This window comes from Pelodiscus sinensis, chromosome 14, assembly GCF_052426305.1.
Source record: "Pelodiscus sinensis isolate ZL-2025 chromosome 14, ASM5242630v1, whole genome shotgun sequence".
Taxonomy (NCBI): domain Eukaryota; kingdom Metazoa; phylum Chordata; order Testudines; family Trionychidae; genus Pelodiscus; species Pelodiscus sinensis.
Window position 1 is genome coordinate 5,476,305 of NC_143065.1, and position 15,148 is coordinate 5,491,452.

Below are 15,148 nucleotides of genomic sequence, written 5' to 3' on the forward strand. Positions count from 1 at the left end.
GGGGCTGCGGCAAATCCGGAAAATGAAGATCAACAGCAGAGACTAAGAGAAGCAGCAGAGGGACTACGGGTTGCCACAAATGCAGCTGCTCAAAATGCTATCAAGAAGAAAATTGTCAACAGATTAGAGGTTTGAAACCAAACTCTCTTGTTTCTATTATTTTACTCTTCTTTAACTATGAGTGCCCATATCTGTAGACACAGCCCAACAAATATAAATACAGACGTTAGAAAAAAATAGCAAGTTCACGACAAGAAATAGACCTATAAACAGTTGCTATGGCATACTGTCATTTGAAAGTTGCATTCCAGACTGAGAGTGGTGTGAGCTAACTAGTTTGCACGTTAAATGTTTCATTAGTGAGCATGGTTTAGTTGTCAGTAAGAAACAAGATAGAGGGATTATTGTCATTCTGAGACTGCTATATTTATTCTGACATTTCATTCAGTTAGACTTTGGTGGGGTGATCTTCAGAGTAAATACAGGAAAATGTTCACTCTTTCATTTCCACTTACATACTCTTCCATCTTCCTGTACTTGTGTTAATGCGCAACAGTGTTTCACTTAAACTGTTCCCCAAACATGTGACTGCATCACAGCTTAGCCCTATAGCCACCAAAGAAGCCGCGGAGCAGAAATGAGGTTGGAAGCAATACATAATAGCCAGAGGTGCTGCAGAGGAAAAAAGACAATTTGTTATACAGTGGAGATGAAATTCAGCCTACTTTAATCTTCTAGAGAAGTCTGACCTTCGTAATCACAAATTAAATGTACAAAAGAGCAAAAAAAACCCTCTTCTAGTTACTGTTTTTCAACTGTGATTTTTCAATGGCCTGAGACCAAGAAGAAGATCTGAGTGGATAATCTTCAGCTGGAGGTGCATTGCATTAAAACTGCTGTGTCTGTGTAAAAGAAGAGAATCTTGGGTAATTTAAGCAATGAGCCATTAGAATAAACTTTTTAGTTACATTGTAAGTATCCCTTGTAGAAAATAAGGTTTTGTCTTATTGTAGAAAATATCTTACTACTATCCCCTATATGAATGATCTATGCCAGTGGTAACTTCAGAATGAACTAACAAGCCTTCAAGAATGGATGTATTTATTTGGTAGGTTAATTAGGTAACATTGTTAAGAATAAACTGTATTGCAGTGTATTTGGTAAGTGGCTAAATTTTATTTTTGTAATAGAGGGAGGTGAGCAGGGACAGACCAGTAGTAGGATTTCTGAGTATGCGTTCAGATTCTCCCTCAGTATTTTTAGACTCAAACTGACTCATCCCATCATTTTTTCCATAAACAATCACCTTAGTGTCTTACCTTTTGGCCTTGAGTAGTCTCTAGCAAAACTGTCATGAAGAATGCTTTTTAAGATACATCCATGATTCTGCTCTCTGAACTTCTAATGTAGCAATGTCCCTCTTCTCCTCTGATTGATCCCTCCAGTCCATAGTCACGGCCTCTTGATTGGTGGTGCAGTTCATTTTTGGCAAGTGCCTATAGCATTTAGCAGTGAATTGAGCGGTCAGGATGTCAGTGACACAGCACTTTAGCTTACATCTAAACTCAAAAACTAATTTGCAAACTTGTCTACATTGGCTTTAAACTTGGTGCCACATTCTTCTTTGCAATCTGAAGATAGCTGGTATTACTACCTTCCTTGATATGTTTTACATGTTGAATTCAAAGCCCTTGCAGATGATTTTGTGCATTTAACAGAAAAAACATCTTACTGTCGTACCTCGGTGTTTTCGTACCTTGGTACCTTCGGTGGTCTGGACTGTCAGTGTCATCTGGTCAGGGTTGTTCTGGCGCGCTCCTGACAGGACCTCTACTCCATTGGTGGTGATAAACTTTCGGCTGCGTGCGTAACAATCGGTACTCCCTTTATCTAGAGTGTTAGACCCCGTGCACTTCGGTCAACACAAGAGATCTCTGAGAGGCCCCGGAAACGACAGATGCAGGCAAGGTTTGAAATCAATTGAGCAAGTTTATTGTCAAATGCGAAGCTCTACCAGTTGGTAACAGAGATCAGTACAATGTTACACCACTGGGCACTATGGCCCGCGTTGACAAGGTACCAACACCGGGCAGGCCTATTGCCATATATCAGATATTAACAGCAGTTAGTCAAAGTTAAGCTACTGTGCATTCTGTAAGTTTAGGCAATGACACCTGCCGTTCAGGCGCCTAGTGCGCCCCCCCCCCCCCAAGGTCGGCCGGAGAGCACCCTTTGCGGTGTCCTTTTATAGACAGGTACAAACAACTTACATCATTTCTTTACGTACCAGGTTACCACCCTCTGTTGCCTAGGTACCACCCCTCACTTTACGGAAGGGGGGCTTACTTACTATCCTTCATGCTGTCAATCTCGACCCGGTCCTGAACCTAGGTCGGTATGTACATTAGTTTTTAGGGAGTCTTTGTACCAAGACATTTCTTATTAAGATGTTCCATTACTCCCCTTTGGCTCACAGTCTGTACCCAGTGCCTCCCTGTGTCCTTCCATGCTCGACCTAACTTACACAATCACACAGTTATCAGTACAGCCTCTTTCTTGGCTCCTGTGTTACTGAACCAAAGTCTTGCTCACTAGATTGCAGGCCTGTTGCTGTTTCTATGTTGCAGGCCTTAGGCCTGCTGACTCCATGTTACTGACCCTCAACTTACTACACTTACTACTTCACCCTGCATTTTAATTAAAGTGGGTGAAGGGAGAGGCTCCTTGGAAAAATTTCCGAATCCACACAAACAACTGTATTTTATTCCTTCTGCTTTAGATTACTTTGGATCTTCACATCTGATTCAGCAGCCTTCCATTATGCTGTAGACTATATTAACTGTAGCTCTTCAGTATTCCTAATAAGTTTTTGTGGTGAAAGATTAACAATGTGAAGAAGGAAGCTCCTAGAACATTTATGGTGCCAGGTGTTTTTTCCCTTTGTTGTTACAAATTTAAGGATTCATAATAATGATCATTTCATTTTTCATCTGGAGTGGAAAATGACAGAGTTCTTTAAGTCAAGAGGAGGTAATGATTTAATAGGTTTCAGCTGTTAAATGCAGTAGTACGTATTTTACCTGTTGTGTTCTCTGACTTACTCAAGTTTATACCTGTTAAGCCTTTTAACTGTTTTTCACCCCCTCTGAAGATTGCGGCTAAACAGGCAGCAGCTGCTGCCACTCAGACGATTGCAGCCTCTCAGAATGCAGCTGTTTCCAACAAGAACACGGTATCCCACCAGCAACTTGTCCAGAGCTGCAAGGTAACATTTATTAATACAGGAAGCAGTCACTTAATAGACAGTTTGGTGTATGTGTCCCATTTAATGCAGTTTACTTCTTGGGAAACTGTAAATCAGCTCCCTTGATTTAATCACTGTGCCTATGGAGAGGGATTTTTAAGTTGTTTTTGTCAGTCTGACTCTAAAACATTTGATTCTTATTCCATGGCTGTACCAGATAGAACACTGTGTGCACCTCTAAGAATGTTTTTTGCCTCTTTTTTTGGTCACAGTTAATCATCTGTTCAAATCAAAGCCAATATTTTTTAGTACGTGTGTGAGGGAGCAGTGTGCCTGCTCTAATATATAGGCCTTTTACAGATATTTAGGCAGTATTTACTATAGGTAAGGGGCAGATGTGAATATTTTTACAAGTATCTCAATTATAAACATGCTGCAGAAATGCCATCTTTCTTGGGGTGCCTGCTGCAGATAAATCAGCGGCACCCTACATGCAGATCTATATGTAGCACCTCAGGCACAGAGCTGTTAGATTTGGTTGCAGACTGGATTACGGAGTTACCTTACAGTTAGTGCACTGACAGGAAGCTTGCACAGCCAGTTCCCTGTGTGGGAACCACTCGACGATGAATCACCTTCAGAGTCTATATCCTTTCCCAGAGCTAGCTTCAGGAGCACTGCTTTGAAGTTATTTAGTACTCAGGGAACCCTTACAGATCCTGCTGCTATGTAATTAGTCCTTACCTCTTGTTTAAGGTCTTAATTGATCCTGACTTGAGAAATAAGAGACATTGTCCCTTGGGTAGTGACCCGGGGAATTAAGTGTAACACTCATTCCGTAGCTGGTGTCTATTAGCAGCACTTGACACAGCCGAAGTACAGATCTTCTACACTAGTACAAGTTGCGCCTCCCTAGTCCAACTCCCTGGAGACCTAGTCCGAACCAGAGAATTTGCTGGACTGGGGAAAGTCAGTGCTGGCCCCTCTGTCTGTGGGGCTCCACTCCAGCATTATCAGGCGGGGCCAGCATTGATGGAGCGGGGTTGGAAGGAGGACACTTGGGAGAACAGATGGAGTGGCTGTGGAGTCCTGGGGCCAGGAGTAGAGCCCTGCAGCCGGCAGCCTCCCCCGCTCCAGTACTTTCCTACTCTCCCTGAGCTTGACTCACCAACAGATGCTGAAGCAGGGATGTTGCCTGATGAGGGAAGTCCAGATTATAGAGGTGCAGCCTGTAGTGGTTGGTATCTGTCATGCTTCTTGAACTGAGTATGGCTGCTAATGGCAATACCTGTACATCACCCCCTGCAGGCTGTTCAGGGAGAGATTTGTATGATGCACTGTGGAAAGTCTTATGCAGAGCTCATGAAAATGAGGAATTTTCACTTGTGGCTGTCAACTTGTGCTTTTCTTTTGTGTGTTACAAGAGATTTAATGACATGCCAGATAAGTGGCTGCGAGGTGTCACGTAGACCCACTGGCAGACTGCTCTTTTATGGTCAGAGCTGGTATGCAGTGAATGTTGTAGAGTGGGGAAGGGAAGGTGTGTGTCTGTTTTCCGGGAGAGCTCTGATACAGGTAAGAGATTGAATAATAGTGGAGAGCACAGCTGCCTAAGAGTAGGGCTTTCCTTCCTATTTACTTGAACTGATCCTTCCCCTTCATTAGTCCACAGACCTGACTTGTCTAATTTAGATTGCAATCAACTTGGGCAGGACTGACTTTCTACATATCTATAAAGTACCATGTTCATCAGAGTTAATATGGAAATGATTAATAGTGATGACACTGGCCTGGTAACTACGACTAACGACATTTTTGAAAGCTATTTACACACTATAAAGCAAGGCTAGAGGTGTAATGAGATTAAATCCTTACCTAGTGTATCAAGACAACATGGATAGCAATTTGATACTGCTACTCAGGTTCACTCAGTCGACCTACATGCAATCTATGTCCTTAACTTCCCTTTTCAAGCCAAACTGCAATGTTAGCTTATGGGGTTCCAGATTCACTGACAAGAGGGTTGCTGAGCACACAGAGCTTTGATATGTCAAAGGTAAGCACTTGGAGATGCTGTCACATTTTCCTAATTGTAAGCCAGAGCACAGAGTAACTCACTTAACAAGAGACTGTTCTTTTGTGTTTTAGCTACAGCTGGCAGACTAATTAGTGCTTGTGAATAATGTTGCTTCAAGGCCTCTAGAGAAATAAGAAATCAAATGAAGTGCAAAAGAGCATATTCTTCTACTGCGAGAAACTATGTGGAAGTCAGGAGCGTAGCCACTAGAATAGACATACATTTTCAAGTCAAAGATCCCAGAAAAATACATTAACACTTACGTTACAGTTTTTGAAAAATTGTTAAATAAAAGAAGCAGCTTGTACATATCTCAAAGGGCAGGGCATATCAAAGAGTTGTCTGGTAGGTAGTTGATATTTTCAATAAAAAATGCAAAGGGTGTTTATCCTTATATGTTGACTATTCATTCTAGTTTAGCTTTGACATTGATTTATTATATAGCAGATAAAGTCCTCTTCTGAAGTTTTTTTTCCTGGAATACTTAAACTTTAGGGAAATACTTTTGGAGAGTGTAAATTGGAGATCGATCATGTGAACATGAGCTGACGTGAATAAGGGTGAGACTAGATTTTAACAGTATACATTTTCAGAACATTACAACAACAAACACTACAAACATTTGTTACAAGAAGTCAAATAAAAACAAACTGAATATCAAAGGTGAGAATTGAAGGTTAACCCTAACCCTAAGGCAAGAAAGGTGCTTGAAAGATCTATACACAAAAACAATTTGTAGTGTAAAACAATGTCCAAAACAGAACATTCCTGAATCAATGAAAATATCTTTTTTTTGTTACTGAAAACTCTTAACTTTTCTTTATAAGTAACTTTTAGACTTCTATAGGAAGACTTAAGTTCTCCAGATACTGTAGAAACTCTTTTTTTAAGAGTCAGTCTCAGATTTATTAAGTTCTATGGAACTTTAAATATTTTCTACAGAATCATATTAGTATCATCCCTATTACATTCTATAGGTCTCTTTCATAGGATGTGAGTCTTGGTTTAGTACTGAATGAGTTTTTAAATGTAACATTTAAAACTTGCTCCTTTATTGCTAACAGAATGTTGCTGACCACATTCCCCAACTGGTGCAGGGTGTGAGGGGAAGCCAGGCTCAGGCAGAAGACCTCAGTGCTCAGTTGGCTCTGATAAATTCCAGTCAGAACTTCCTTCAGGTAAACTGAACTAAAGAAATGCAGTGTATATTTTTTTCCCTCGAGAACACCTTGAATTGTTTTTGTTTTGTGGAGTAAAACATTGGCATGGCACATTGGAGGGACAAATTGAGAACTCTGGGTACATCTGCACAGCAGCGTTATTTCAAAATAACATAGTACATGTCTACACTACAACTTTATTTCGAAATAATGTTGAGCTGGAGGACTCCTTATTCTGATTCATGGTAACCCTCATTTTATGAGGAGTAAGGACAGTCGAAGTAAGAGTGTTCTTCCTTAGATTTCCTACTGTGTAGACAGCACGAAAAGCCAAATTAAGCTATTTTGATTTAAGCTATGCAATTGACGCAGTTGAAGTTGTGTAGCTTAATTCGACTTTAGCCCTGCTGTGTAGACGTACCCAGATCTGTGGTTAGTCACTGGTTGTATGCCTTTAGTAAGGAGAATGTCATTTGTTACTAGTAGATAATGCTAATTAGGTAATACTGCCCTGAATTTGAGGCACGGGTAGCTCATAGTACTGTCTGTTCAGCTTTCCTTGAAAATGTGAAAGTGTCATACACTTTACATTGAGACGGGCTGCTAAAAAGGAAGCTCAGCTGGCAAGAAAACGAAAATGCCGTGAATGTCTGGGACCTTGCTTAAAGTAGGGTTTTACGCATTTTGCTGAAGCTGGAAGTACCACCACTGTACCATTTTTTAGTTTAGCTACAGACTTTGTCCAGAATTCTCAAATCTTCTATAAGGCGGGGCAGTATCACTCCAATTTTTAAGATTGTTTTGTGAGAGACAGAGGTGATTTAACTTAAGTGTGGTTTTAAGGAGACCTCAGGTGATAAGCAATATACCATGCTTCCTTCAAAACATTGAAGATGAAGGGTTCTAGATTTGCCAGGCAGTGCCTTCTGTCATATGGGCTAGATGTGAATCTTTTCAGTGGTCACTGCTGTACCTCATGTGAAACAAGACATTGAGTCTGAATCTACTCATGGTGCTGTCACAGGAGTAGCTCAGGCTGTGATCTGACTTGCATAAAAGCAAAATGACAACTGTTTCTCTCTTTTGAGAGAGACATATTTTATTTTCCCTGCCCAAAGACATTCCAAAACACACAAAAAAAGAATACACCCCAAAATCACAAATCAAATCTCCCAGCATTCAGTTCCAGCTTCCTGAATCTTCTAGTGTTTAAATCTGCCTCCACTCAACCACAGGAGGACTACGTCTACACTGCAGGCTTTTTGCGCATGAACGGCTTTGCGCAAAAACTTGCAGAGCATCTACACTGCACGCGCATTCTTGCGCAAGTAAATTTACAGTACAGTGTCAGAAAACAGGGCTTCTTCCAGAAGAGTTATTCCTCTCCCCACCAAGAATAAGCCCTCTTGCGCAAGAGCTCTTCCACAAGAAGGCCATGTAGATAGGCAACATGAATTTCTTGCGCAAGAAGCCCCTATGGCTAAAATGGTCATCAGAGCTTTCTTGAGCAAGAGAGTGTCCGCACTGCCATGGACGCTCTTGCGCAAAAGCACATGGCAGTGTGGACGCACTCTTGTGGAAGACCTTTTGCACAAGAACTCTTGCGCAAAATAGTTGTTGCGCAAAAATCCTGCAGTGTAGAAGTAGCCGAGCTGTACTTCCCTGGGCTTGGCCTGATTGATCCCAGACTCTAATCATCCTCACCTGACCTACCAGGATTTAATTAGGGCCATTATCCCCTTTCCTTTCTGCCTAATGTGTCATCAAGGTACTCCATCCAGCACTGGAGCACCCTGTCACAGTTACTCACCTGTGTGTTCCCATTGAAGTCACTAGGAGTCTTTTAAGTTCTTGGAGACCAGGGAAATAAGTGTTGGAATGTAACCAAGGTATGTTATCTCCGGATCCTGTGATGGTTTATTACTTGGCTGATTTTTTTCCTATTTACTAATATTGAGAAGAAAAACTTTAAATATTCAGAAATGTTGCAAGAAATTACAAGTGTATCATGTTTATTGTCCATACATGTCTGAGTCAGTATATGCATAAAATGGTAGATGTTCTGTTTAAATATTTAAACTTCCTGTTTGTTATTTATTTGTATTATAGTAGCCACTGAATGGCTTCAGTCAAACACTGGTACCCATTGAGTTAGGCACCATACAAATAAATAACGGGGAAAAAGTGTCTGCTGCAGAGATATCACTGCTCAGGATAATGACAAGGAACAAATTGGGGCTGGCTAGGGGCAACATGAGGTAAAACTAGATGCCTTTGCAGTGGTCCTTGTAATCAGGTGGCTGCCAGGCTAATCTGTGGTTTTGGCAAATAATGGCAGAACTAGTGACCTAATTGTTTTGTCCATTCTAGACCTAGTTGAACATTTGAAGCATTTATACAAGGTTCTAGGTGTGAGCTGATGAATCACAACACTTCTGCTCTACTCTTTAAATAGCCTGGAAGTAAGATGGTGGCATCAGCCAAAGCTGCAGTACCGACTGTAAGTGATCAAGCCGCAGCAATGCAGCTAAGCCAGTGTGCTAAGAATCTTGCAACAAGCTTAGCTGAGTTAAGAACTGCCTCCCAAAAGGTGAGTAAATATCCTCTTTGAGCAGTTAGAGGTTAATTGTGGCTTACAACACCTGACTTTGTAAAAGCTTGTGCGCAATAGGAAATGTCATTTGGAAGTTGGTATTCATTGCTGTTCTTTTAGCTCTATTGATTCTGAGTTAATCACCTAAAATGAAATTGAGCGGTGCTAAATGCGTCTGAGTTCCCTTTGTGGCGCTGGACAATGAATTCCTGTGTTGGCAAGCTAAGTATGTTGTGCAGTATTTTTGTATCCAAGATATGCAACATGCCAAGATGACCTTTGCTGTCTGCATAGTCTGTTAAGAGATGGATAATAGCTCAAGACATGATCACTGGTGAATTTTCCCATTTTTGGTAGTAGTTCAGTTGCTTACTGTTACTCACAGTTTCTGTTTATTTTCTGGATAGGCTCATGAGGCTTGTGGCCCTATGGAAATTGATTCTGCTTTGAACACTGTTCAGACACTCAGAAATGAACTGCAAGATGCGAAGATGGCTGCTCTAGATGGACAGTTAAAACCACTCCCAGGAGAAACGGTAACTGGTGGGCAGAAGAGGCTGAGCATGGTCATCATTTAGGAATTCTGTCCCATAACTTTAGGGAGCTATAGTTAAAATTCAGAGCTTTGGGTCCAAGTGGTAACAGCAGTCACTTGGTTTAGCTGATATTCATTCTAGTGGAATTTTTACACAAATACTCTTCCAAAATCCATCCCCAACACCATGCATGGGTGCTGGAACTAGGGATGCTGAAAGGATTGGCACACACCGGGCTTCAAATAGTTTCCATTATGTACAAGGGTTTACAGTTTGGTTAAAAGGCTCTCAGCACTTCCTCTGTACAAATTGTTCCAGTGCCCCGACCTCGTGAAACATCTTTATGCTGATAAGAAGCCTGTCCTCATACTGAAATAATGATTGGAGGCAGGTCTTTCTGCCCTAGAGAACAGAGGGGAAAATCAGCTTCTGAGGTTGCTGTAATAAAGATTTTTTAATGTCTTTCTTTCCTTTGTTTAGCCAGTGAATTGTAATGAAACATACAAGAGAACTCATGACTTGATTTTTTTTTTTTTAACTTGGTGTCATGGCATATGCACACCCCGTCTCTTGGGGGGCATACTCAGAGGTGTGAACACTGCCTAGTCAGCCATTGAATTGTCAGCAGTCTAACTCACGGTCTGAGAACGCTGACCCTTGGTCCAGGATGGCTGGAATCAATGAGAGGTAGCCAAAGTTAACAGGGGATGGCCTCTTAGCTTTGGATAGCACAGCTTGGTAGCCAAAGTCAGTAAGTTAGGGGGTTGGGGCCAGTCATCCCAGTAGGAGGACCTAGGCCCACTTGACTCCACCAGGTCCTGATCCAGGGCCCTGTGCACAACAGAGCAGTCTGCCACAAGGCCGGCCCACATTTTGGCACCTGAGGAGTGGAGCTCAAATGACACCCCCATGCCACCTTTTCTCCTGCCTGCCTGTTATGTCTTTTGTGCCCTCCTTCCTCCAGCACAGCACGCCACCCTCTCTGTGCAGCTAGAGCAGAGAGAATACATATGCACCAGCAGCAGACAAAATTTTCTACACTCTGGGTCCTACTGGAGTCCCTCCCCCCCACAGTCTGGCACCTGAGGTGGCTGCCTGAGTTCGCCTCCTGGTAAAGCAAGCCCTGGTCTGCCACCCCCTCGGTGGCGAATCCGGCCGAAACACGGCAGGTTTACCTGGGTGGGAGAGGCCGCACCTGCATCGTCCCTGGGTCACTTCCTACCAGTGCTTGTGAGGTGGCATCCCTTGAAGTGGTTAGGTCCTCAGGTTCCCTGGCAGCTGCTTCTCCCTGGGGTTGTTGTGGGGCTGTCTGGCAGCAGTCTCCTGGGGCTCTGACTCCCACTCTCTGGGTCACTGGCTGGTGAAGCCCTGGAGGTCTGATTGAAGGTCCTTTTCCTTTAGTGGCAAGCCCACACTGAGCTGCTCTGCTGCCTTTTATGCAGCCCCAGCATTTGGAGCATGCCCAGTCTGGGCGAAGGGGTGGGGCTTCTTCCACCCATAGAGGGTTTTAACCCCACCTGCTTCCGTGCGGGGTATGCACACCCCATCACGTGGGCTGAGAGAGCAAAATATGTTCTTAGATATATTGCTAATTATTAGCACTACATTTTAAAGCTCTAATTTCCTTTTCATGATGCATGCTATTTGCTGCCTTCCTTCATTTGAGACTCTCTAATGCAGGGCTGCAAGGAGTGGGTTTCAGAAGCTGAGGTGGATGTTAGTTAGGATGGGGGGAGGGTAGGAAATCTTTCCATTTCTCTTGGAAGAAAAATTTATTTTAATTCGTTTTAAACAGTGACTATTATTTCTTGAATTTTTTTTTTCAGTTGGAGAAATGTGCTCAGGACCTTGGAAGTACCTCCAAAGCTGTTGGTTCCTCAATGGCACAGCTATTGACTTGTGCCGCTCAAGGCAATGAGCACTACACAGGTATGTTACTAGAAATTGCTACTGAAAATAAGATACCTTTTAAAAGGAGACACCTGTTTGCACAGGCTGCTGCCTGTCTCTGGCTATTCAGTATAAGTTAGAGCTTCTGTTAATTAAAAAAGAATGACCGCAATCCAAATCTTTTTTGTGTGTGTGAAGGAGATAGCTCTTCAATGTACAATTACACACCATGTGAAGGTTAGCATTGTGAGAACCCAGTTAAGCAGAAAATGCTGCTATATATATATTTCTGAAAGTGCAATAAGTGAAAGCACTTGGTGTTTTAATGTATTGTGATCCAAAACACTATGTTGGCTAGATGGTGCATGTCCTACTACATAGCATAAATAGCATCTCTAACACATGCATCAGATGTGCATAGTAAGGGATGAAGCCAGTGAAGAGTACTGATGCAGTCTTTCTAGATGTGTTTTTCCACTGCTAACTCGTGTTTTGTGTGCATTATTTTAGGGGCTGAAAAGATCTGTTTCTAAAAAAGAACTTCCTTTTCAGTTTTGGGAAACAATGCACAGGTTTAATTGCATGTGAAATATTAGTCCTTAAAATAAAATTGATAGTGTTGATAGTGCTTCCAGGGGATATTTTTAAGTATTACTGATTAAAAAGCATAATGACAATTATTGTTTCGTTTGATGGAATTAGATTAAGACTTCAGTTGCTTTCATTTGAACCGGATGTCATTCGTTTTAGATGACACAAATTTCTATTACGTAGTCACACGTAGTCAGTGTTGAATGTCTAGTGAAAATTCAGACGTCTTGAAGTCTTGCATTCCTATTGAGCTGAAAGTCCTCTTCAGCATCTGTCTCTATATTGTCTTATCTAATACCAACTTTGGTAATATGTAGATCATTTTGTGCTTGAATGAATGGTGAGGTATTTGGTGATGGTATATGGTGTTCTGTTGTTTCCTACCTAGCACGTGGGTATTGCTAATTTTATATGCCACGGGTGGCAGAACTACTGTTACTCTGTGGTACATTAAGATGACCCCCCCTTTTTATTAATCCACATGGCAGATATATTGGACATTTTAGGGGTTGACTTGCTTCCTGAAGGACTTTGTCATGATCTTTAAAGGACTGGGCTCGTGACGTTTCAGGAAGCTAAAAATTGAACTCGTTCTCCCTTTTATTGGGACTGTGAGTAGCTGTGTCTCAGGCTCAGAACCCCATCGGTATGTGTGCTGTGAGTGGGCCTGCATTGAGGAGCTCAAAGATTAAATAAACAAAATAGTTACGCAGGGGGAATGGTGCCTTAGAAAGGTGAAGTAACTCACACAAGGCCATACCTCCGGCGAGTGGATAATCTGGAATTAGAATCTAGGGCTCCTGACTCCCATTGCACTGCCCTTTGAAACGAATGAAAAAAAAAAGAATTCAGAACTAGAAACTTCTAACATAAAAAAGAGGGTTTTGATGAGGTGAGTTAAGGGTTTTTTTGTGGATCGTAACTGTGGAATACGCCAGGGTAAAATTTGTATTGCAGGTCACTAAAGAGAAGGGATGGAAACTAGAAGCAATGGCAAGCTTTATCACTGCGTAGAATATACTCTGCAATTGTAGTACTGAGAATGTTAATGTTAATACACTTTTAATTGACAACTATGTGATTTATATTCATTAGGTTGTGAAACTACATTCCAGCTGTGTAACTGTCTAAATATTTATAGACTGCAAAGCAAGTGATGTACCAAAGAAGGCCTGTGCAGTGAATGGAAACCTTTCTGTAGTGTTTTTGTTGTGTCAATGACATAGTTAACCTCTGTGCTGTAATTGTAACCGATCACATACATAAATGGAGCATGTTCTGCACTTCACTGTTTAGACAGTGATTTTTTTTCCTCTATTACTCTGGGGTCTAATAAAGATCATTTAACAACTCAGAGTAATGTTTTGCATTTCCATAAGAGCTACATTAAATACAAGATAGCTATATATATCAACTCCTTATGGGGTCACAAGTCTTGGCAATATGGCTGCAAACATGTTGAAAGTCTAGTCAGATGGGCAACACAAACCAGTTTTCATAGGTCTGCTATATGACTGTCTGAATGATGAAACTAAGCTATGCCACTGTGCAGTTTTGTCCTTGACAGCCTTTCTGTAGTATTTATGCTTGAATCACAGCTTGTGCACTTCCCAGCTTGGGTGAAATTTTCAAAAACACCAAGTCCCATTTTCCAAAGTGTCTTGGACTCTTAGGGCCCTAAGTCTCCTTAAATGTCAATAGAATTTACAGTCCTAAATCATTCAGTCTTTTTGGAACTCATTGCCACTAGCAGCTAAGACTTACACTTTTTTCCTGGCTAAATTGGAAGTAACTTGAAACTGTTACTTTTTTCTTCTTCTCCCTCTATCAGAAAGATCTGTTGGGTGATTTAGAACTACCCAGAAATGTGCTCTTGTGGGTATAATATTGATTTTATGGCTTTGCTCTGGGCATTTCTCAAACATGTTCACATCTGAAAGACTAATTTTAAAATGTTTGCAGTGTTCCGTAGGAAGGGGGTCATAACCTTGCAATTCAGCTGCCATAAAAGAATACGGATTGCACCTTAGAGGATACTAACGGAGTGTCTGAAATCTGAATGTAGGGGTTGCTGCCAGGGAGACGGCTCAGGCTCTGAAGACTTTGGCTCAGGCAGCACGAGGTGTTTCAGCATCCACCACTGACCCAGTGGCAGCACATGCAATGTTAGATTCTGCAAGGGATGTCATGGAAGGCTCTGCAATGCTTATTCAGGAAGCAAAACAGGCTCTGGTTGCACCTGGGGATGCAGAAAGTCAGCAGAGGTTAGCTCAGGTAAGTTGCAACATGGCTTTAATATGCTTGCTGAACAAAAAGTGCAGTGTGTGACTTCTGAATATTTAACTCAGAGCACTGATAATGCAGCCAGTGCTGGAATGTTATATTCTAGGAACCTTTGGGAGACCTGCACTTAATGCAGTTCTCTTTACAAGCACTTCTTTTGAAGAGATGCAATGATGTACCTGTTGTACCATACTGCATGTGAATAAGGCTTTTTACCCATGCCTTATTTGGGCTGTATGGTCTTGATTGTGAAATTGAAAAAGAGACTACATTGGATGTTAACAAATGAAGGGTCCTGACCTACAGTGTTGGAAACACATTCTGTAATATCCATTTTCTCTGAACAAGTGACGTTTCAGTGTTACTGAATCTTACTACAGTGTTGTCAGAACAACAGGTCCTTTTTCTGTTGATTGGGAAAGTTTGAATCTGTACTACTTTTTAAAGCAAAATTAGAGAGGAGTATTTTAAGTAAGTACCTTGAGTCCTGGGCTGCACAGAGGTTTTCGGGACTCAGGGGAAATAGCTGAAACTGAGTCCCTTCTCCCTTCTAGAAATATTACACTGGAGGGAAGGAAAAGGGGAGGAGGAGAGTAATCCTGCACCATTCTCATCCTTCTGCCCACGGGGCTGGGGCTGGCTCCATGCAGTGTTATGGTCTGGCATGTAGGTTCACAACACCACTTAGGTTTGGCCCAGTATCCCCTCCATTGTGATAGTGGTAGGCAGCTTGGCCAAATTTCAGTGACTGACGTTGAAATTCAGCACATGGAG

The 15,148-nt window shown here is 41.8% G+C and overlaps 1 protein-coding gene across 7 annotated transcripts in view; it reads left to right on the forward strand.

Moving 5' to 3' along the window:
* Nucleotides 1–15,148, forward strand: part of TLN2 (talin 2) — a 372,445-nt gene that overhangs the window by 251,253 nt on the left and 106,044 nt on the right. For all 7 annotated transcript variants that reach the window (XM_006127334.5, XM_075897670.2, XM_025186799.3 and 4 more), the window contains 7 exons: nt 1–129; nt 3,152–3,265; nt 6,386–6,499; nt 8,937–9,071; nt 9,482–9,610; nt 11,437–11,539; nt 14,157–14,365. In XM_006127334.5, the coding sequence (XP_006127396.3) occupies nt 1–129; nt 3,152–3,265; nt 6,386–6,499; nt 8,937–9,071; nt 9,482–9,610; nt 11,437–11,539; nt 14,157–14,365 (933 nt within the window). The remainder of the gene's footprint in view (nt 130–3,151; nt 3,266–6,385; nt 6,500–8,936; nt 9,072–9,481; nt 9,611–11,436; nt 11,540–14,156; nt 14,366–15,148) is intronic.